This window comes from Somniosus microcephalus, unplaced genomic scaffold (assembly GCF_052327205.1).
Source record: "Somniosus microcephalus isolate GS21.2 unplaced genomic scaffold, FLI_Smic_1.0 unresolved_chr4, whole genome shotgun sequence".
Classification (NCBI taxonomy): domain Eukaryota; kingdom Metazoa; phylum Chordata; class Chondrichthyes; order Squaliformes; family Somniosidae; genus Somniosus; species Somniosus microcephalus.
The window spans coordinates 40,764,815-40,789,458 of record NW_028225182.1 but is presented as its reverse complement, the minus strand read 5'-3'; the positions used below and the strand labels follow the sequence as shown (position 1 = coordinate 40,789,458).

The window sequence follows — 24,644 nt, the reverse complement described above, 5'->3', positions numbered from 1 at the left end:
GGAGATTTTATACACTATCTTTCTTATATATACATTACTGCTTTCCGCCAACTCTCAGGCACATTAATCCTGGCCATCTACTGTCATGCCCATTTCACCAGGATAAAGGCGCACACATATCCTCAGTCACTTTTTACCAAACATAAATCCGCTGCGTATTTATTATTTTGTCGGGCCTATCGGGAAGCCCTGAAGAATTTTAAAATGGAAAGGGAGCAGGAGTCAGTCGGCAGAGTCTGAAAGTCTGCGGAGTGTCATTGCAATGGCATACAGTTGCCATAGCAACGTTAAAACGTACCGCAGTCTGGCAGCGCCACTGACAGACATTCAGGCTAATTGGATGAGTTCTTGGCAGTGAAGCTGTCTATCCCTGGTGGGAGAAGGAACTGACAAGGGTCTGTCAGGCACTCAACCCAACGACAGTGACAGTGGCGAGCCTGGAGAAGTCCAGAGCCCCGAGCTCCCGACACTCCCTACAAAAAGGGAGAGTTCGCCTTTTAAGACCGACCAGATGGTCCTTTCTACTTTTCCCGTGTTCCTAACGATAAGCACAATAGCAACATATAAAGGTACAGCCCTAGTTGCTACTCTCGCGCTTCCTGCCCTGTATTTCGGTTCAAAGACCTCCACCTTCAGTCTGTAAACAATTTAGGATAAGAGGTCATTGGTAACCGTCAAAACTTATGCTGTCAAGAAGCATCTTAGTCCATTAACAGCCCCTTCTATTTAAGGACAAATGAAAGGTCTGGTATTATTGAGCTGCTTTTGAACGTGACGTCAGCCCATCCATTAACCTTGGTGGTTCCTTCCTTTGGTTCACGCTAACGGGACTACTCAACTTGAATTAACAATGGCAAACTTTAAAAAGAAACTTTAATAGAAACAGTCCTTATACCGCTTAAAATTCTGGATACATATTTTTTTTTTAAGAAGTCCGCCTCCCCTCCCCTGTTATTTTTATTCCTTCTTTACCGAAAGCACTGACTCTGGGGTACAGTGCCATGGGCGCTGGCTTCCCTCTGGTAACTCAAGGGGGTTATACTTCATGTCGGAGCTTAGGTAGTAGCCCAAACCAATCCTCAGCTAACACCGAACCATAGAATAGTACAGCACAGAAGGGGGCCATTCGGCCCATCGAGTCTGCACCGGCTCTCTCGAAGAGCAATCCAGTTAGTCCCACTCCCCCGCTCTTTCCCCATATCCCTGCAAATTTTTTCTCCTTCAAGTATTTATCCAATTCCCTTGTGAAGGCTACTACAGGAAACTTTCTGGTATCCGGCACTGACGGGACTGAGCTGGTGCCATTAGATCAAAACTGCCGTATAAACCAGCGGCAATGTTAAAACATATACAGAGCTTTTCAGCTCCGTGTGAATCAACAAACCCTGTTGCTTAGCAACAGCTTCAAAACAGTCAGCTGCAGCTGCAAGCATCTCTAGCTGAAGCTGTTGCTTAGCTACAGGCCTTGCAGAGCCTGACTGGGAAAAAAAAAGCAACGAGAAGTAAAAAAACTTATAGAAAACGGCTCCTGAATTTTGCCGGTAGATAGAGCTTTCCGGACTTTTAACCTCCAGTTAAACGAAAGTTTCCTGTATTGAATCTGTGTCCACCACCCTATCAGCCAGTGCATACCAAATCCTAACCACTCGTTGCGTAAAAAAGCTTTTCCTCATGTCGCCTTAAATCTGTGCCCTCTGGTTATCGGCCCTTCAGCCATTGGAAACAGTTTCCCTTTATTTACTCTAACTAAACCCTTCATGATTTTAAAAACCTCTATCAAATCTCCTCTTAGCCTTCTCTGCTCCAAGGAGAACAACCCCGGCTTCTCCAGTCTATCCACGTAACTGTGATCCCTCATCCCGGCAACCATTCTAGCAAATCTCTTCTGTAACCTCATCAAAGCCTTTCCAGCACAATAGTGTTCAAAATCATGAAGGGTTTAGATAGAGTAAATAAAAATAAACTGTTTCTAGTGGCTGAAGGGCACAGATTTAAGGTGATTGGCAAAAGAACCAGAGGCGACATGAGGAAACACTTTAAGCATCGAGTGGTTAGGATTTGGAATGCGCTGCCTGATAGGGGGGTGGAAACAGATTCAATAGTAGCCTTCGAAAAGGGAATTGGATAAATACTTGAAGGAGAAAAAAATTGCAGGGATATGGGGAAAGAGCGGGGGAGGAGTGGGACTAACTGGACTGCTCCTCGAAAGAGCCGGTGCAGACCCAATGGGCCGAATGGCCACCTTCGGTGCTGTACTATTCTATGATTCTATAAGTGTAAGGACCAGGGGCTGGTTTTGCCTATCCCTAGCCCTGGGATATTGAATGATATCCAATTGCTGGCCTGGATGAAAGTATGCTGGACACGTGGAGAGCAGCTGACAGGCAACAGAGAGGAATTCATAACTGGTTCCAATTGTGCTCTGCATGGCTTGTACCACGCCACACAGTGCACTCACCCACTAAGCCAATGAGGGGAGTTAGAAAAGTACTTTTGATGATAGAACTAATGACGTTGATTCAGAATTTTAAACATTTCAACACCGGGTCTTAATAAGGGGCCTAACTGCTGAAATAATGTAAAAGGGATACTTTAATCTAATTGGGGCCACTCTTACAACTGGCCAAAATAAAACTAGCATTGTACTACACTGCTGGCAAGGCATTCACAAGAAGCAACCACCTTGGTTATTCAGATAAAAGAATAAATCTAGATCAAAAGGTGGTGGGGTGGGGCAGTAAATCAAAGAGAAGGAACAAATGGAAACAAAGGGGGAAGGCGCAGACCTGCATTATCACATAATGGAGGTAATTTGCCCTTTTGGCAATAGCGTAAAATGAGCGATATCGGCTCGACCACTAATTAAACACCCCTCCCGATACGTAAATCAGGAGAGGTATTTAACGGGTAGCCGAGCCGATAGCGCATATATTACGCTATCGTCTGAAGTCAATATTACCCTCACTGTGTCAATAAACATAGGAGACACATCCGGCAATAAAGCCCTTGGACAAACTACAGTAACCCTACAGCTCAAACATGTGGTGGGCTAGCCCTACAATAAACCCCTGGATCACAGTCCGAACATGAGGCAGCCCTACAATAAACCACTGGATCACAGTCCGAGCATGTGGCAGCCCTACAATAAACCCCTGGATCACATCTGAACATGTGGCAGCCCTGCAATAAACCCCTGGATCACAGTCCGAACATGTGGCAGCCCTACAATAAACCCCTGGATCACAGTCCGAACATGTGGCAGCCCTATTATAAACCCCTGGATCACAGTCCGAACATGTGGCAGCCTTACACTAAACCCCTGGATCACAGTCCGAACATGTGGCAGCCCAACAATAAACCCCTGGATCACAGTCCGAACATGTGGCAGCCCTACAATAAACCCCTGGATCACAGTCCGAACATGTGGCAGCCCTACAATAAACCCCTGGATCACAGTCCGAACATGTGGCAGCCCTACAATAAACCCCTGGATCACAGTGCGAACATCTGCTAGCCCTACAATAAACCCCTGGATCACAGTCCGAACATGTGGCAGCCCAACAATAAACCCCTGGATCACAGTCCGAACATGTGGCAGCCCTACAATAAACCCCTGGATCACAGTCCGAACATGTGGCAGCCCTACAATAAACCCCTGGATCACAGTGCGAACATCTGCTAGCCCTACAATAAACCCCTGGATCACAGTCCGAACATGTGGCAGCCCAACAATAAACCCCTGGATCACAGTGCGAACATGTGGCAGCCCTACAATAAACCCCTGGATCACAGTGCGAACATGTGGCAGCCCAACAATAAACCCCTGGATCACAGTCCGAACATGTGGCAGCCCAACAATAAACCCCTGGATCACAGTCCGAACATGTGGCAGCCCTACAATAAACCCCTGGATCACAGTGCGAACATGTGGCAGCCCAACAATAAACCCCTGGATCACAGTCTGAACATGTGGAAGCCCTACAATAAACCCCTGGATCACAGTCCGAACATGTGGCAGTCCTACAATCAACCCCTGGATCACAGTCCGAACATGTGGCAGCCCAACAATAAACCCCTGGATCACAGTCTGAACATGTGGCAGCCCAACAATAAACCCCTGGATCACATCCAAACATGTGGCAGCCCTACAATAAACCCCTGGATCACAGTCCGAACATGTGGCAGCCCAACAATAAACCCCTGGATCACAGTCCAAACATGTGGCAGCCCTACAATAAACCCCTGGAGCACAGTCCAAACATGTGGCAGCCCTACAATAAACCTCTGGATCAGTCCGAACATGTGGCAGCCCAACAATAAACCCCTGAATCACAGTCCAAACATCTGCTAGCCCTACAATAAAGCCCTGGATCACAGTCCGAACATGTGGCAGCCCTACAATAAACCCCTGGATCACAGTCCGAACATGTGGCAGCCCTACAATAAACCCCTGGATCACAGTCCGAGCATGTGGCAGCCCTACAATAAACCCCTGGATCACAGTCCGAACATGTGGCAGCCCTACAATAAACCCCTGGATCACAGTCCGAGCATGTGGCAGCCCTACAATAAACCCCTGGATCACAGTCCGAACATCTGCTAGCCCTATTATAAACCCCTGGATCACAGCTCAAACATGTGGCAGCCCTACAATAAACCCCTGGATCACAGTCCGAACATGTGGCAGCCCTACAATAAACCCCTGGATCACAGTCCGAACATGAGGCAGCCCTACAATAAACCCCTGGATCACAGTTCGAACATGTGGCAGCCCTATTATAAACCCCTGGATCACAGTCTGAACATGTGGCAGCCCTACAATAAACCCCTGGATCACAGTCCGAACATGTGGCAGCCCTATTATAAACCCCTGGATCATAGTCTGAACATGTGGCAGCCCTACAATAAACCCCTGGATCACTGTTAAACCATGTGCTAGCTCTATAATAAACACCCTGATCACAGACAACTAATGTGGTACCATTATAACAAACCACTGTATCACAGACCACATGTGACGTAACCTTTTCTGCGTTAGATTACATGCTCGACAGTTGAGAATGAAATTGAGATCCTTGGAAAGTATTACAATAAGCCGCAACACTCAACGATAGACACTGTTAATTACTCCTCAAACATGTATTCAGCAAACTCTTCTTCCTCGTCGGATTTCTTCGACGTTAAAATTGCCATGTCGTCATCCGAGAACAAGTCCGCATCTTGGTTTTTTTCCATAACTTCCTGAAACAACTCGGCAAAATCTTCCTTGTTCGGGTTATCCCTGCGAGATATTATGGGATCTTTGTGGCGAACCTTCGGCTCCATCGAGTGTTCCTCTTCGTTCAGGTCAGTCGCGAAGCTCATGGTGTAGAGGTCTGGATTTAGGCAAGATTTGCTCTTACCGTGATCATGCCCCGTGATTTTGTCCTCAGTCACCTTTGCTTTCAGAGGACCCAGCTCTGGCTCTTTAATCCCATTTGGGACTGCCGACTTCTCAGCAACTGTGAAAGAGAGCAGTAACGTGTTAGCGGCCAACAGCAAGGGCAAGTGCGGCCGAGTGCGTTAAGGGCAAATTTAGTGCTTCCAGTAGGGAGCCGTGGATCATAGAAATTTACGGCACAGAGGAGGCCATTCGGCCCATCGTGTCTGTGCCGGCCAAAAAGGAGTTACCCAGCCTAATCGCACTTTCCAGCTTTTCATCTGTAGCCCTGGAGGTTACATATCCAAGTGCATATCCAAGTGCTTTTTAAATGCAATGAGGGTTTCTGCCTCTATCATCCTTTCAGGCAGTGAGTTCCAGACCACCACCACCCTCTGGGTGAAAAAAATTCTCCTCAACTCCCCTCTAATCCTTCTACCAATTACTTTAAATCTCTGCCCCCTGGTTGTTGACCTCTCTGCTAAGGGAAATAGGTTCTTCCTAACCACTCTATCCAGGCCCCTCATAATTTTATACACCATGCTGGAAGAGATCTCTGGTTGGAGAATTAGCGTTACAGTGCAATAGCCCTGCCTCAGACCCATACTCCCTTCGAGTGTAGCTACCGGCTGGGAGTGCAGGATTGGTGAATTTCTCCCATAATTTATATTTATTTGTAAATGATTTGTTTTATTTTTCACAATGGTCTAAGGTGGCAGCAGGCAACCTGCTCTTAGTTCTGAATTAATGGCACACTGTAACAGGCTCTCAAGCATAACTTCCTTTCAATTTTCCCCTTGCTCCTCCGGTTTAAGTACTGGGGAAAAAATTTGTTATCGCCCATTTTGGGGCGATAATATCGGCCGGGCGCAAAGTTTAGCGCCTGCCGCTAATTATCGCCTCCGACTGCAAAATTCGCCTCTATCGCCCCATGGGGTGATTTGAGCGTTAAATCAGACGCTACACACCTCTCTTAAGGCGCTAACGTCAGGGAGCGAGGCGCTACCTCAGAACGCTACCGAAGCTCAGGCAATGACCGTTACCATGGAAGCCAGACAGACTGGCGCCGTCCAGTTCTTAAAGGGGAGGGGCCATCTTGCTGGCCAACCACTCCCTGCTCACTGCAGCCTTGAATCTCGGCCTGGAGAGACCTCGAAAGCAATTGTGTTGGAAGCACTAATGGATAGGCCCAGGGAAAGAGCTCGGCGCTTAGGAACCTCAAAAGTGGTGCTGAGGGCCGAAACTCTTTAGGACGGCGTTAAAACCAAAAATTTTGCCGACAAGAAAAGGCAGGAAGCGCCCGCCTTTAAATAGCGCTCCCCCAGCCTCTTCCCGACTTGAAAACGTTCCCCTCTACCTGTCGTTCCTAGCGGCAGGCGCCAAGGCAGGGGGCGCCACTCAATATCCGGTCCGGGGCGTTGCACGCTCGACTGACGTCACGATCTGCAGGCGCAGGAGATGGTGGCGGTCGTGCTTAGCGCCGCCGCAAAACGACTGGTCAATTTTGCGAGCGGCGCTAAAATCGCCGCGCTCGGGCGCTAAGTTGCTAGCGCCCCATTAGCGCACCCGGAGGCGCTAACGGGAGGCGATAACCAACCGAGCTTTTCCCCCTAGGCCTCTACAGCATCTCACTCCCCCCCCACCAACCAGACAGCATGGCTAGCTCAACATACAAGGAGTAATGCACGCAACTGTAGCTCTTGTTACTGAGCTCATCCAACACTCGGCTGCCCCGTATCCTACCTCGCACCAAGCCCCGTTCACCCATCACCCCCTGTGCTCGCTGCTGACCTACCATGGCTCCCGGCCCGGCCCGGCCTAGCCTCGATTTTAAAATTCTCATCCTTGTTTTCATGGCCTCGCCCCCCCCCCCCGCCTCCCTATTTCCCTATTTCTGTAATCTCCTCCAGCCCTGCAACCTTCTGAGATCTCTGCGCTTCTCCAATTCTGGCCTCTTGCGCATCCCCAATATTAGTCGCTCCATCATTGGCGGCCGTGCCTTCAGTTGCCTGGGCCTTTAGCTCTGGAATTCCCTCCCAAAACCTCTCCGCCTCTTTAGCTCTCTCTCCTCCTGTAAGTCGCTCCTTAAAACCTACCTCTTTGACCAAGCTTTTGACCACTTGTCTTAATATCTCCTTATGTGGCTCGGTGTCAAATTTTGTTTGATCACACTCCTGTGAAGCGCCTTGGGGCCTTTTGCTCTGTTAAAGGCGCTACATAAATGCAAGTTGTTGTTGTTGTTGTGGGACAGCAGAATTCCACCTTTTCTAAGGACACTTAACCTGCTCCCTTGATGGCCTGGCGGATGAAGGCACAGCCCAGTATACCACAAAGCTAAAAAAGCATAACGGATCCTGGGCTTCATAAATAGAGGCATAGGGGGAAAAATTCGGCTGATTAGCGCCTCACGTTAGCGCCCTAAGAGGGCGCTAACGGGGCACAAAGCAACTAGCGTCTGAGTGCGGCGATGTTTGCGCCGCTCGCGAAATTGACCAGACATTTTGTGGCAGCGTTAAACACTACCGCCACAATCGTGGCATCACTCGAGCGTGCAACGCCCCGGACCGGATATTGAGGCCTTTTCGCCTGCCGCTAGCAACGACCGGTTGAGAGGAACGTTTTGCAGTCGGGAAGGGGCTGGGATAAGCGCTATTTAAAGGCGGCCGCTTCCTGCCTTTTTTTGTCGGCGACATTTTTGCACCACGCATTCTGAGAGAGAGAGAGAGAGGGAGACTTCTGGAGGGGTTCAAGGGTGCAATGAGCAGGGTGTGGCTGGACAGCAACATCGACCCTCCCCTTTAAGAACTGGCTGGTGACAGTCTGTCTGTGTTCCATTGCTAACTGACATTACCTGAGCTTCGCCAGCGCTCTGAGGTAGCGCCTCGCTCCTCGGCGTTAGCGCCTTAAGACAGTTGTGTAGCACCTGATTTAGTGCTTCAATCACCTCCAGGGGCGATAGACGCCATGTTTGCAGTTGGAGACGCCAGGTGCTAAACTTTGCACCCGGCCGATAATAGCGCCCCAAACGGGGCGATACCGAATTTCTCCCCCATACAGTACAAAAGCAAGAAAATTAAGATGAACCTTTATAAAACACTGGTTCGGCCTCAACTGGAGTACTGGGTCCAATTCTGGGCACCGCACTTTAGGAAGGATGTGAAGGCCTTAGAGAGGGTGCAGAAAAGATTTACGAGAATGATTCAAGGAATGGAATTTGGTGGCACGGTGGCATAGTGGTTAGCACTGTTGCCTCACAGCGCCAGGGACCCGGGTTCGAATCCGGCCTCGGGCGACTGTCTGTGTGGAGTTTGCACATTCTCCCCGTGTTTGCGTGGGTTTCCTCCGGGTGCTCCGGTTTCCTCCCACAGTCCAAAGATGTGCGGGTTAGGTTGATTGGCTATGATAAATTGACCCTTAGTGTTAGGGGGGTTAAATACGTGGGGTTACGGGGATAGGGTGGGATATGTGTTGGTGTAGGGGTTACGGGGATCGGGTGGGATATGTGTCGGTGCAGGCTCGATGGGCCGAAATGGCCTCTATCTGCACTGTGGGGTTTCTGTGATTCTGTGATGAGGGACTTCATTTACGTGGCTAGACTGGAGAAGCTGGGGTTGTTCTCCTTGGAGCAGAGAAGGTTGAGAGGAGATTTGATAGAGGTGTTCAAAATCATGAGGGGTCTAGATAGAGTAGATAGAGAGAAACTGTTCCCATTGGCGGAAGGGTCGAGAACCAGAGGACACAGATTTAAGGTGATTGGCAAAAGAATCAAAGGCGACATAAGGAAAAATGTTTTTACGCAGCGAGTGGTTAGGATCTGGAATGCACTGCCTGAAAGGGCGGTGGAGGCAGACTCAATCATGGCTTTCAAAAGGAAATTGGATAAGTACCTGAAGGAAAAACATTTGCAGGGCTCCGGGGAAAGGGCGGGGGAGTGGGACTAGCTGAAGTGCTCTTGCAGAGAGCCGGCACGGGCTCGACGGGCCGAATGGCCTCCTTCTGTGCTATAACCATTCGATGATTCTAAGCTGTACAAAGTATAATGTCCCAGGTTTGATTAACTGGCCTCTATTTCCTAATTCCAGCAGGAATGCTGACCCTGAGCTGCTCTTGCGAAGTGGGGCATATTGGAATGATTGTTTTTGGCAGGTTTCCAGCAGTATTTCCAATGCTGCTGGGTTGTCCATCACAGGCGGAGGGAAGGAAATGCCTGCAGCACCTCCTGCCGTGTGGCACGGCCAATGGCCCCCAGGGCTGAAGCAATCCCTGGTGCCTTGCCTCGGTCAAATCAACTGTCATTCCACCAGGCAAAGCAGCCCTTTAATTACCGTATTAATCTCCTTCCCCGCCCCCCACTCAACACTGGAAACCAGGAAAGCAATGGCATTTCTGACACCCAGTGTTGCGAAGGCTTAATTAATAGGAAATATGTGATGAAATATTCCTGGCATTAATGTACCATTTGATTACACCTGCCAAAAACATAGGTGGGTGAATACAGCCTCTGGCCCTTCCGTCAGAACAAACAGAATGCGGCCGTGGACATCAGGGAACTGGCACAACACCTCCCTGCCATGTTCCTGCTGGCTTAACCATAAAATTAGAGTGAGTCCGTTCTCAATTTAAAAATTCTCCTCCTTGTTTTCAAATCCCTCCACGGCCTTGCCCGCCACCACCCCCTCTCTATCTCTGTAACTTCCTCCAGCCCTACAACCCTCCGTGATCTCTGCGCGCCTCCAATTCTGGCCTCTTGCGCATCCCTGATTTTAATCGCACCACCACTGGCGGCCGTGCCTTCAGTCACCTGGGCCCCAAGCTCTGGAATTCCCTCCCTGAAGCTCTCCGCCTCTCTCTCCTCCTTTAAGTCGCTCCATAAAACCTACGGGCACGATCTTGCCAGCCCTGGGGAGGCGGGTTTGGAGGCGGGACTACCGGGAAAATGGCAGAATCTGGGGGTACCCATCCCACCCCCAACCCGCCTCCGTGCCACCTTCCCAGGAGGCGGGTACCCGACCCGCACCGGGTCCCGTCTCCTTGGAGGCAGGAAGGGTATTAGTGCCACTTATCTGCCTGTTAACAGGTAGTTAACACGATGATCCCCATTTTACCCACACAAGTGCGGGCTTCCAGAAGACTGCGAACCCCGCCAGGGTCAGCGAGGCGCGGCAGTGGGTCTGCGGGGGTCGGAGGGGTGCAAAAGTGCGCTGTGGAGGTGAGTGATGGGTGTAAGTGTGGAGAGGTAAGTATGTGAGGTGAGTGAAGAGTGTTAGAAAAAGTTTACTTACCTTTGTTTCTTCCTGGAGGCTTCAATCGTTGGGGATCCGGAGGCTCCGGCATCTCAATGGCAGAGATGACAGAATGGCTGGTTGCATTCTCCGATGTAACAGCCATCTAATTTCTGCTCAGAAAAGAGGTTTGATGAGTCTTGAATACAAGAACTCACCAAACAACAGAGAATGTCCGTGTTTGACAGCTTCGCAAAGCTGTCAAAACGATGACAATTCATCTGTCAAAAATTTTTGACAGATGAAACATCATACGCTGACGCTCTCTGTAACCGGCTTCCCCTTAATTGGCCTGCTAAGCCCCCTGGGCGGGCATAACAAGGTCAATCAAGGGAAAATAGCGTGGGTTGGCCACAAGTCGATGGAGGTGGGACTACAACCCGACAAGTGGGAGTCCCGCCTCCCACATGCCCCCATTGGCAAAATCGCCCCCCCTTAACACAAAGGGCAGTGGAAATCTAGAACTCTCAAAAAGCTGTTGAGACGAAGGGTCAACTGAAAATTTCAAAACTGAGATAGATAGATTATTGCTGGGTAAGGGTATTATGGGATATGGAGCAAAGGTGGGTACAGGAAACTTTGTGCTATCCGGCACCGACGGGACCGAGCTGTTGCCGTTGGATCAAAACTGCCGGACAAACCAGCGCTAATGTTGAAACATACGGAGATTTTGAGCTCCGTATCTGGCAGCAAACCCTGTACAGCTTCTAAACAGTCGGCCGTACCTTGCAAGCGTCTCTGTAGCGTCTCTGTAGCTTAGCAACAGCTTCAGCGAGATCTTGCAGAGCTTGACTGTTGAGAAAAAAGCAACGGAAAAGAAAAAAAACCTAACGAAACGGCTCCTGATTTTTGCCGGTGGCTCGAGCTTGCCGGACATTTAGCCTCCGGATAACACAAAGTTTCCTGTAAATGGGGTTGAGGTACAGGTCAGCCATGATCTCATTGAACGGTGGGACAGGCTCCAGTGGCTGAATGTTCCTACCAGCCCCCCCGGCTCTAAATTAGAGCAGCAGCAGGGCAGAAAATCCAGCCCCCAGCATCCGCTGAGGCTGATTTTAGCAACCCTGGGCAAGACAGGGAAAGAAAAATCAGTAAAACGGTGCCCGCTCCCGATCGTTCTTTAATGACTCCTGTTGTAAGATGTGCATCTCAGTAAAGACAGAATCTTCTGTTGCTGGGTTTTCGTCCGGGAGTGCACGTGCGCACCGGGGTAAGGAAGGACAGGGTCTGGCTGAGCTGTGACGCCCTCAATGATCGAATTGCCTCACTGTCCAGGCTCCCACACACTTGGGTGAGTCACCAGGGCCACCTGAGGCTTGTAGAATTGTGCCCTAGAAATCAGCCAGTCACTGTGGAGGCTGAGATTGCCTCTGCCAAACTTAAATTACACAATCACTGAATCAGCTAAAAGCAGTTACGGGTAAATGACTAAGGGCCTGGAAATTAAGCTGTGTGACATTGTATCATGTGCTCAGATCCAATTCCTAATTTCCAATTTTAATCGCGGGCTTAACACTTTGAAAATGAATAGTTTGGCGCCACCGTTAGAATAGCAGTCAGAGGAATTTGACGCGAACTAGTTCGATGTCTGTGTGATATCGCAAAGCTTAATTTCCACGTTTGTACTGGCGTTAGTACCGCTGGAGGGGCGGGGTGGGGGAAATGTTATGTTTCAGGTAGTGAGATGAGGTAACAGATGCTTTTCACTCCATTATGAGGCTCACTGAGGGAAGGCAGAAAGAGGAACCGTGGCTGTTTTCCCCCCTCCCTAACCTTCAAATACCGCCACACGCTCCGGGATCCAGCAGCCTCACCTGGAGCAGCTGAACGTCCTCGTGCTGGAGAACGTACTACTTGAGTGACAGGCAGTATGAGGGATGAACTCTGGGCTTATTTAAGTGTAGAATTTCTCAATTTATTGGGTGACCGCAAGATTCAACAGCCAGATTAAAGGAGGTTAGTTATTACGGTATGATGGTTGCGTTTCCTTCGACCCAACCCCAATTTTCATTCCTCTGCTGGAGGCATTCAGGCTCCTACACACATTTTCAGGTTCAGTAATTGCTCCTAGCTACTTCCATCAATTATGTCGTCAGTACTCGGCTTAAACTAAAATTTGCACGACAGTCAATCAAAAATGAACAGAGGAACAAAAAGAATATTATAGTTAATCATATTTTTTTTTAAATTTCTTTTCAAGCGTCCTTAATGACGAGACACTCTCCATAACTCCGCTGATAACGTGGATGTATACAGCAATACCGCGGAGGCCTCTCAGAACCGCCATGCTGGCTCAGTTGGTAAATACGCTACTGGGTGTAGTACTTAGCCATAACGGCGAGGATACAGCCATAGACATTTCAGCGTGAGGCCATTCGGCCCATCATGCCAGTACTAGCTCCACATCAAAGCTCCCTTTTCCCTATACCCTTCAATACTTTCCTTCTCCAAGGGGGAAGAATTGAGTCGCAGCCCCTTTGGGGCGCTAACTTTGTCGGGGCACTACTTTTAGTGTCCCTGCGGCCAAATTTCACCGGTAACGCCCCAAGAGAGACGCGGCGAGCTACTGGAAGCGCCCCGCCTCCCTCTTGGGGCCCTTCTTAAAGGGGAGGGGCCTAGCGCAGCGCGACCCGGGGCCCAGCTGAGCCACCAGGGATCGGAGTGCCGGCAAAAGAGCCCGGCACTCAAGAGAATTGCCGGGCTCACGGAGCGCAGCCGGCACTCCGCGGAGGGGGCTTCAGAGGAGGCCGGGGACGGCAGAGGGGGCAGGTGCAGGCAGGCGGCCAGCAACAAAAATGGTCGCCCGGCACCTCCCCTTTAATTTGTGCCGCTCCGGCCGCAGGTAGGCCCCCCTGACCCTGTTGGACATAGCGTCCGGCGGTAAGTCGGGGGGCGCTACCGAAGATCGCAGACGGGGTGCTGCGCACAGCGCAGCGCCACGGGACGCTAACGGTTACCGCCACCGCTAACCTCCCGCTGAATTTCGTGGGAAGCGTTGGTGCCGCCACGCCCGGGCGCTAGTTGCTTTGCTTTGCGCAAATTTTTCGGCCCAAGTGTTTATTCCGTGCTTTACAGTGTGGCTGACTCAACTTCAATAACTACTTATAGAATCACACAACACAGGAAAGAGGCCATTCGGCCCATCGTGCCTGAGTCGGTTCTTTGAGAGAGTTGTCCAATTTTCCCCATCGCCCTGTAAATATTTCCTTTGTAAGTATTTATCCAAATCCCTTTTGAAAGTTATTATTGAATCTGCTTCCACCGCCCTTTCTGGCAATGCATTCCAGATCACAGCAACTCGCAGCGTAAAAATCTAACCTGTTTTTTTTGTCAATTATTTTAAATCTGTGACGAGAATGAGGAACTTAAAGAAATTATTATTAGTAAAAAACAGTACTAGCAAAATTAATGGGACTAAAAGTCGACAAATCCCATAGGACCGGATGACCTACAGGAAACTTTCGATTTACCGGCACCTAAATAACCAGAAATCTCGGTTAACCGGCAGAATTCAGGAGTAGGTTCAGGTAACTTTTATTACTTTTTTTACTCCATTTGTTGCTGTGCAAGGGTGTGGCTGCAGCTGTTGCTAAGCTACAGAGATACTTGGAACTTGTGGCCATTGTTCTGAAGCTGTTGCTAAGCAACTGGGTTTGTTGCTTAATACGGAGCTCTCAGCTCCATATCTTTTACTATAGCGTTCGGTTATCCAGAATTTTTGATGAACCGGCACCACGTCGGTCCCGTCCGTGCCGGATAAAAAAAAGTTCCCCGTACATCCTAGGGTTTTGAAAGAAGTGGCCATTGGAATAGTGGATGCATTGGTTGTCACCTTCCAAAATTCTGTAGATTCTGGAACGGTTCCTGCAGATTGGAGGATAGCAAATGTAACCTCGCTATTTAAGAAAGGAGGGAGAGAGAAAACGGGGAACTACAGACCTGTTAGCCTCACATCAGTAGTTGGGAAAATGCTGGAATCTATTATAAAGGATGCAATAACTGGGCACTTAGAAACTAATAGTAAGATTGGGCAGAGTTAACATGGATTTATGAAAGGGAAATCCTGTTTGACAAACCTATTGGAGTTCTTTGAGGATGTAACTAGTGGAGTAGACAAAGGGGAACTGGTAGATGTGGTGTATTTGGATTTTCAGAAGGCCTTCGATAAGGTCCCACACAAGAGGTTGGTGAACAAAATTAGGGCACATGGAATTGGGGGTAATATAGTAGCATGGATTGAGAATTGGTTAACAGACAGAAAACAAAGAGTAGGGATAAACGGGTCTTTTTCAGGATGGCAGGCTGTGACTGGTGGGGTACCGTAAGAATCGGTGCTTGGGCCCCAGCTATTCACAATCTATATCAATGATTTGGATGAGGGGACTAAATGTAACATTTCCAAATTTGCTAAAGATACAAAGCTAGGTGGCAGTGTCAGTTGCGAAGAGGATGTGAAGAGGCTTCAAGGGGATCTCGACAGGCTCAGTGAGTGGGCGAGAACATGGCAGATGGAATATAATGTGGATAAATGTGAAGTTATCCACTTTGATAGAAAAAACAGAAAGGCAGAGTATTTCCTAAATGGTGAAAGATTGGGTAATGTAGATCCTTGTACATGAGTCACTGAAAGTGAATGTGCAGGTGCAGCAAGCCATTAGGAAGGCAAATGGTATGCTGGCCTTCATTACAAGAGGATTTGAGAACAGGAGTAAAGAAGTCTTACTCCAATTATATAGGGCCTTGGTGAGACCACACCCGGAGTACTGTGTACAATTTTGGTCTCCTTACCTAAGGAAGGATATACTTGCCATATAGGGAGTGTAACGAAGGTTCACGAGATTGATTCCTGGGATGGCGGGACTGTCGTATGAGAAGAGATTGAGTAAACTAGGCCTGTATTCTCTTGAATTCAGAAGAATGAGAGGGGATCTCATTGAAGCATACAAAATTATTAAAGGGCTTGATAGGATGGATGCTGGGAGAATGTTTCCCTTAGCTGGGGAGTCTAGAACCAGGGGCCACAGCCTCAGGATAAAGGGTAGGCCATTCAAGACTGAGATGAGAAGAAATTTCTTCACACAGAGGGTGGTGAATCTTTGGAATTCTCTACCCCAGAGGGCTGTGGAGGCTCAGTCATTGGGTATATTCAAAACAGAAGTCGATAGATTTCTGACTAGTAAGGGCATCAAGGGATATGGCGATAGTGCCGGTGAATGGAGTTGAGGCAGAAGATCAACCATGATCTCATTGAATGGCGGAGCAGGCTCGAAAGGTCGAATGGCCTACTCCTGCTCCTATTTCTTATGTTCTTATGTGCCCTCCTGCCAATGAAAATATCTACTCTATTGAAAACCCCTCACTTGTGGTGATATATTCCATATTCTAATGCATGGAAACATTTCTTCTAATGTCTCCTTTATGTTTCTAGTACAAATCCTGAGTTTATGTCCTCTTGTTACTGATTCCCTGGCCAGGACATACCCTCACAAATCTTTCAAAAAAATTTGAATCCCATTTTCCCCTGTGCTTAGCAGAGGCTGGATTTTCTCAATGAGAAGCTTTTGGAGGCAGGACTGCTGCTTGCCGGCTTTCAATCCCGCCTCCATCAGCTTCTGGCCAACCAGCGGGATATTCCCCTGATTGACCTTGTTAAGCCTGTCCAGCGGGCTCAGCAGGCCAATTAGGGAGAAGTCACTGACAGGGCACATCAACGAAAGAAGAAATGTAATCGTTTGACAGCTCTGTGAAGCTGTCAAACGCTGACATTCTGTGTACAGGAAACTTTGAGTTATCCGGAGCCGGAGGCGAACCATCCGGCAAGCTCAAGCCACTGGCAAAAATCGGGAGCCGTTTTTTATTCTTTTCGTTTCTTTTCTTTGCTTTTTTTTTCCCAGTCAAGCACTGCAAGGTCTGTAGCTATAGCAACAGCTTCAGCTACAGACGCTTGCAGCTGCAGCCGAGTGTTTAGAAGCTGTTGCTAAGCAACAGTGTTTGTTGTCAGATACGGAGATGAAAATCTCCGTATCTTTCAACATTAACTCTGGAGTGTCCGGCAGTTTTGAGGGAACGGCAGCAGCTCGGTCCCGTCGGTGCCGGATAGCACAAAGTTTCCTGTAGTTTGATGAGCCCTTGTGTTCAGGACTCATCAAACCTTTCAACTTTGCAGAAATCATCTGGCTATTGGTTCGGAGGAACCAACAGTCAGTCTGTGATATCTACAATGGAGATGTCGGGACTCCAGCTCCACAACAGCTGAAGGCTGTAGGCAGAAACAAAGGTAAATGAACATTTTATAACACTTTACACTCACCTTACATACTTACCACTCCACACTTGCACCCATCACTCACCTCTACATCGCACTTTCAGACCTCTCCGACCGCCGCAGACCTCCTTCTCGTCTCCTACACCCTGGTGGGGTTCCCTGAGGCCAGGAAGCCTGCACATCGAAACGAAAAATTGGGATAATCCTATTTTCTGCCTGTTAACAGGCAGTTAATAGGCTTTAATCCCTTTCCCGCCTCGAGGAGACGGGACCCAGGGCAGGACGTCTTCCCACCTCCTGGCAAGAGGGCACGGAGGTGGGATGGGGGCGGGCTTGCCACCCACCCCCAAATTCTGCAACTTTACTGGCAGTCCCGCCTCCACACCCGCCTCCTCGGGGCTGACAAAATCCAGCCCCAGGCCTCAGCTGGAGCAGCCGGTCATTAGCCTGGGTTAGGGAGGAGGAAAACAGCCACAGTTCCTGCTTCTATCTTCAACCAGTGACAACTTGTTTGTGTGGCCATCAGGCAAGGGCAGGATCGGTTTGACTGTGATGCCCCTTGCAGTTGAATAGCCTCTCAAACACCCGCCATCTAGGCGCACACCTGAGGAGTGGCTACTTGGGCGGTGTACTGGAGGGCTAGCTGCATCTATGCAATCATACTCTTTCCAGGGAGTTGGTTGGGGGCGGGGGGGGGTGGGGGGGGGGGGTGGTGGTGGGTGGAGCGCGAGGAGAGAAAATTAAAAAAAATAAGGAGTGTTTAATTTAAATCTTTTGGATTTAATAACAGAACTCAAAAAATGAGCCTTTAAGCGATGAGAGAAAAGTAACATGCTTGTAAGAGAAATTGCAATAGAATTACATAGAATGTACAGCACAGAAACAGGCCATTCGGCCCAACTGGTCTATGCCAGTGTTTATGTTGCACACAAGCTTAGAGCAGAGAGGTTTGATAGAGGTGTTTAAAACCATGAAGGATTTAGGTAGAGTAAAGAAAGAGAACCTGTTTCCAATGGCTGAAGGGTCGATCACCAGAGGGCACAGATTTAAGGTGATTGGCAAAAGAACCAGAGGCGACATGAGGAAAAACTTTTTTACCCAACGAGTGGTGAGGATTTGGAATGCACTGCCTGATAGGGTGGTGGAGGCAGATTCAATGGTAGCCTTCAAAAGGGAATTGGATAAATACTTGAAGGAGAAAAAAATTGCAGGGATATGGGGAAAGAGCGGGGGAGTGGGACTAACTGGATTGCTCTTCGAGAGAGAGCCGGCGCAGACTCGATGGGCCAAATGGCCTCCTTCTGTGCTGTACTGTTCTATGATTCTATTCTATGATTCAAGCCTCCTCCCACCCTACTTCATCTCACCCTATCAGCATATCCTTCTATTCAAAAAAAAGTACTGTTGCAGAAACAGAATTCAGCCTCGATAAACATTACCAATCGAAACACAGCCGTTGCTATAAGAAGATAATAAAAAGGGTGGTTCTAAGATCACTGGAAAACTCAGGTATTCTCAAGACGCACTTACCAACCTACTTGTGGGTCATTGGGGTGCATTTTTGTCTTCACCGACTGGGTGGCAATCTGACGGAGTGGATTTCCCAGTGTTATAGAACTCGCACGATTTTCATTTCATTTGATTTAAACGGAACAAAATTCAGGTGGGTTCTATAACGAGCGGGCGATCTACTCCACCAGATTACCGCCCAGACCAAAATCTACACCAATACGCCACATTGAAAATAGCTTCACCTGCACCAATGCTCAATAAAATGGCCGCTGCCTCTTTCAAAATGGCTGCTCGGGCCTGTCTAGAATTATTGAAAACAATTGTGTCGCCGGCTGCCCCTTTTTTGAGAACTGATTGGTCCATGAAAGCCATGCAGCATTATGGTGAGCAGGGACCTTAAAAGTGATAAAAGAAGTGAAAGAGCTGTGCTGGAGTAGATATGGCCAGGCTGGCACTGGGAATTCAAGTGACAGCTCCTTAAATTATAGGCTGTACCGGGGGCTTAATAGCAATATCAAACTATTTACGTGAGATTCTCCTAAATTATGACAGAAAATTACTTATCATTTGACCTCACTGTCAATTCTTGTAAAGGTAAATGTTGGCAGTGAAACACCACTTCTAGAGCACTCTCAGCCGTTGTGCGCACTGTCTCTTTGCACCCCTACGGCGCAGTGTGGGAGAAGTGAGGAGTAGGGCGACCTCGCAGGAAGAGCAAGTCACCTCACAGCAGGAGGTACCGGCTCAGACCGGGATATAGGTGGGGAATGCGGGGAGCAGGGGTGGTGCCTCACATCATGAGATGTGGGGAGTGCAACAACCCGCCCCCCGCCCCCCCCAGTGGGAGACGTTAAGAAACCGAGGCTGCCTCCCAAGTGTACAAGTGGACAACATCACTGTATCTGTCAATCATTTGCCCCCTTTCATCCCCCAATCAGAACTATGGGCTGAATTTTAATGGAGAAGGTGGGTTGGGGGTGGGGAGGGGTAACGAAGTGGTTGGGAATCCCGGGAGAACTGCTTCCCCACAGGCCCTGCCGAATTTTTCCCACCCGCAGCCAGCCAGGTTGAGAGGCTGGCTAGCTGCGGGCGGGTAGGCCTGTGGCACTAGGCCGCAGAGAGGAGGGTGGGATCGCATGGGGGTCGGAGGAGTATGGGGAGGGCCGAAGGAGCAGGGGGTGGGGTGGGGGGGCGGTCGGGACCGATCGAGGGCTGGAGGAGCTTGGGTTTCGGGACCGATTGGGGGTCGTAGCGGCTGATCGGAGGGCCGGAGGACAAGTGAGCATCGGAGGGCCGGGAGCATGGGGTTCAGGGGACCGGATGAGCATGGTGGTGGGGAGGCTTCGTGGGGTGGGGGTGGGTCCTCCGATCGTGGGGGTGGGTTAGGCAGGGATGCTGAATCAAGGAGGTAAGTGTAAAGGCACTTGCAACAACAACAACAACTTGTATTTATATAGCACCTTTAACGTAGTAAAACGTCCCAAGGCGCTTCACAGGAATATTTTAAGACAAAAAATTTGACACCGAGCCACATAAGGAGAAATTAGGGCAGGTGACCAAAAGCTTGGTCAAAAATGTAGGTTTTAAGAAGCGTCTTAAAGGAGGAAAGAGAGGTAAATAGGCGGAGAGGTTTAGGGAGGGAATTCCAGAGCTTAGGGCCCAGGCAACAGAAGGCACGGCCACCAATGGTGGAGCGATTATAATCAGGGATGCTCAAGAGGGCAGAATTAGAGGAGCGCAGATATCTCGGGGGGTTGTGGGGCTGGAGGAGATTACAGAGATAGGGAGGGGCGAGGCCATGGAGGGATTTGAAAACAGGGATGAGAATTTTGAAATCGAGGCGCTGCTTATCCGGGAGCCAATGTAGGTCAGCGAGCACAGGGGGTGATGGGCGAACGGGACTCGGTGCGAGTTAGGACACGGGCAGCCGAGTTTTGGATGACTTCAAGTTTACGTAGGGTGGGATGTGGGAGGCCAGCCAGGAGTGCGTTGGAATAGTCAAGTCTAGAGGTAACAAAGGGGCGGCTTACCTCCCGAAATTCAGCAGTCCTTGCCTTACTTTAGCTGGCAGATTTCACGGGGCCTGCAAAACCCGACCAGCTACAGTTAAATTTTAAATGGTTGCTATATCTGAGGCACGGCAGCCTCATTATAATATTTAAATGAGCGACCCGCCTCCTGGGAGCGGGTTGGCTGCCACCCCGCCTCCGTTAAAACCGGAAGTGGGCGGGTTAGAGGTGGATTGGGGTCAGGATTCAACACTTGAACTTCCCACCCGACCCCAACCCACCTGTTTTTCTGGTTTAAAATCCCCCCCCGCTGCCATTGCAGAAGCTGCCCTGTTACTTTGATCCACCTGTCAATTAAGATGTTGTGCAAAAATAAAAATTCAAATCTTAACGCAGCTGGGTCAAGATTGAGCCGAACGTGAAGTAGACCAGTTTGACGATTACAAAATAATGCCAAATGGCAGTATTATTTTCTGCTTATGGTTTCTTTTAAGCGCTGAACCTATTATAATGGGGTTCTCAGTGATAGGAACACAGGATGGCAAATTTGCCAAAAATATTCAGCGGGTTTATATTTGCCTCGTTCACGTTATTACATCCCCTCAACGCTGCACCCCACGTTATTACATCCCCCTCAATGCTGCACCCCACGTTATTACATCTCCCTCAATGCTGCACCCCACGTTATTACATCCCCTCAACGCTGCACCCCACGTTATTACATCTCCCTCAATGCTGCACCCCATGTTATTACATCCCCTCAATGCTGCACCCCACGTTATTACATCCCCTCAACGCTGCACCCCACGTTATTACATCCCCCTCAACACTGCACCCCACGTTATTACATCCCCCTCAACACTGCACCCCACGTTATTACATCCCCTCAACACTGCACCCCACGTTATTACATCCCCCTCAATGCTGCACCCCATGTTATTACATCCCCCTCAACGCTGCACCCCACGTTATTACATCCCCCTCAACGCTGCACCCCACGTTATTACATCCCCCTCAACGCTGCACCCCATGTTATTACATCCCCTCAATGCGGCACCCCACGTTATTACATCCCCCTCAACGCTGCACCCAACGTTATTACATCCCCCTCAACGCTGCACCCCACGCTATTACATCCCCTCAACACTGCACCCCACGTTATTACATCCCCTCAACGCTGCACCCCATGTTATTACATCCCCTCAAGGCTGCACCCCACGTTATTACATCCCCCTCAATGCTGCACCCCACGTTATTAAATCCCCCTCAATGCTGCACCCCACGTTATTACATCCCCTCAAGGCTGCACCCCACGTTATTACATCCCCCTCAATGCTGCACCCCACGTTATTAAATCCCCCTCAACGCTGCACCCCACGTTATTACATCCCCTCAACGCTGCACCCCATGTTATTACATCCCCTCAACGCTGCACCCCACGTTATTACATCCCCTCAACGCTGCACCCCATGTTATTACATCCCCTCAATGCTACACCCCACGTTATTACATCCCCTCAACGCTGCACCCCACGTTATTACATCCCCTCAACGCTGCACCCCATGTTATTACATCCCCTCAACGCTGCACCCCATGTTATTACATCCCCTCAATGCTACACCCCACGTTATTACATCCCCTCAACGCTGCACCCCATGTTATTACATCCCCTCAACGCTGCACCCCATGTTATTACATCCCCCTCAACGCTGCACCCCATGTTATTACATCCCCTCAACGCTGCACCCCACGTTATTACATCCCCTCAATGCTGCACCCCACGTTATTACATCCCCTCAACGCTGCACCCCACGTTATTACATCCCCTCAATGCTGCAACCCACGTTATTACATCCCCCTCAACGCTGCACCCCATGTTATTACATCCCCTCAATGCTGCACCCCTTGTTATTACATCCCCCTCAATGCTGCACCCCACGTTATTACATCCCCCTCAACGCTGCACCCCACGTTATTACATCCCCTGTAATGCTGCACCCCATGTTATTACATCCCCTCAATGCTGCAACCCACGTTATTACATCCCCCTCAACGCTGCACCCCACGTTATTACATCCCCCTCAACGCTGCACCCCACGTTATTACATCCCCTCAACGCTGCACCCCACATTATTACATCCCCTCAATGCTGCACCCCATGTTATTACATCCCCTCAATGCTGCACCCCACGTTATTACATCCCCCTCAATGCTGCACCCCACGTTATTACATCCCCTCAATGCTGCACCCCATGTTATTACATCCCCCTCAACGCTGCACCCCACGTTATTACATCCCCCTCAACGCTGCACCCCACGTTATTACATCCCCCTCAACGCTGCACCCCACGTTATTACATCCCCTCAATGCTGCACCCCATGTTATTACATCCCCTCAATGCTGCACCCCACGTTATTACATCCCCCTCAACGCTGCACCCCACATTATTACATCCCCCTCAATGCTACACCCCACATTATTACATCCCCCTCAACGCTGCACCCCACGTTATTACATCCCCTCAATGCTGCACACGTTATTACATCCCCCTCAATGCTACACCCCACATTATTACATCCCCCTCAACGCTGCACCCCACGTTATTACATCCCCTCAATGCTGCACCCCACGTTATTACATCCCCCTCAATGCTGCACCCCACGTTATTACATCCCCTCAACGCTGCACCCCACGTTATTACATCCCCCTCAATGCTGCACCCCACGTTATTACATCCCCTCAATGCTGCACCCCACGTTATTACATCCCCTCAACGCTGCACCCCACGTTATTACATCCCCCTCAATGCTGCACCCCACGTTATTACATCCCCCTCAACGCTGCATCCCACGTTATTACATCCCCCTCAACGCTGCACCCCATGTTATTACATCCCCTCAACGCTGCACCCCACGTTATTACATCCCCTTCAATGCTGCACCCCACGTTATTACATCCCCCTCAACGCTGCACCCCATGTTATTACATCCCCCTCAACGCTGCACCCCATGTTATTACATCCCCTCAACGCTGCACCCCACGTTATTACATCCCCTTCAATGCTGCACCCCACGTTATTACATCCCCCTCAACGCTGCACCCCACGTTATTACATCCCCTCAACGCTGCACCCCACGTTATTACATCCCCTTCAATGCTGCACCCCACGTTATTACATCCCCTTCAATGCTGCACCCCACGTTATTACATCCCCCTCAACACTGCACCCCACGTTATTACATCCCCTCAATGCTGCACCCCACGTTATTACATCCCCCTCAACGCTGCACCCCACGTTATTACATCCCCTCAATGCTGCACCCCACGTTATTACATCCCCTTCAATGCTGCACCCCACGTTATTACATCCCCTTCAATGCTGCACCCCACGTTATTACATCCCCTCAATGCTGCACCCCACGTTATTACATCCCCTCAACACTGCACCCCACGTTATTACATCCCCTCAATGCTGCACCCCACGTTATTACATCCCCCTCAACGCTGCACCCCACGTTATTACATCCCCTCAATGCTGCACCCCACGTTATTACATCCCCTTCAATGCTGCACCCCACGTTATTACATCCCCTTCAATGCTGCACCCCACGTTATTACATCCCCCTCAACGCTGCACCCCACGTTATTACATCCCCTCAATGCTGCACCCGTTATTACATCCCCTCAACACTGCACCCCACGTTATTACATCCCCTCAATGCTGCACCCCACGTTATTACATCCCCCTCAACGCTGCACCCCACGTTATTACATCCCCTCAATGCTGCACCCCACGTTATTACATCCCCTTCAATGCTGCACCCCACGTTATTACATCCCCTTCAATGCTGCACCCCACGTTATTACATCCCCCTCAACGCTGCACCCCACGTTATTACATCCCCTTCAATGCTGCACCCCACGTTATTACATCCCCTCAATGCTGCACCCCACGTTATTACATCCCCTTCAATGCTGCACCCCACGTTATTACACCCCCTCAACGCTGCACCCCACGTTATTACATCCCCTCAATGCTGCACCCGTTATTACACCCCCTCAACGCTGCACCCCACGTTATTACACCCCCTCAATGCTGCACCCCACGTTATTACATCCCCCTCAATGCTACACCCCACGTTATTACATCCCCCTC

General features: G+C 49.7%; 1 protein-coding gene across 1 annotated transcript in view; it reads right to left on the bottom strand.

Moving 5' to 3' along the window:
• Positions 1 to 856: 856 nt before the first annotated feature.
• Positions 857 to 24,644, bottom strand: part of LOC147090606 (zinc finger CW-type PWWP domain protein 1-like) — a 108,971-nt gene continuing 85,183 nt past the window's right edge. The window contains exon 18 of the mRNA XM_085977080.1: positions 857 to 5,501. Within this exon, the coding sequence (XP_085833206.1) occupies positions 5,125 to 5,501 (377 nt within the window). The 3' untranslated portion in view covers positions 857 to 5,124. The remainder of the gene's footprint in view (positions 5,502 to 24,644) is intronic.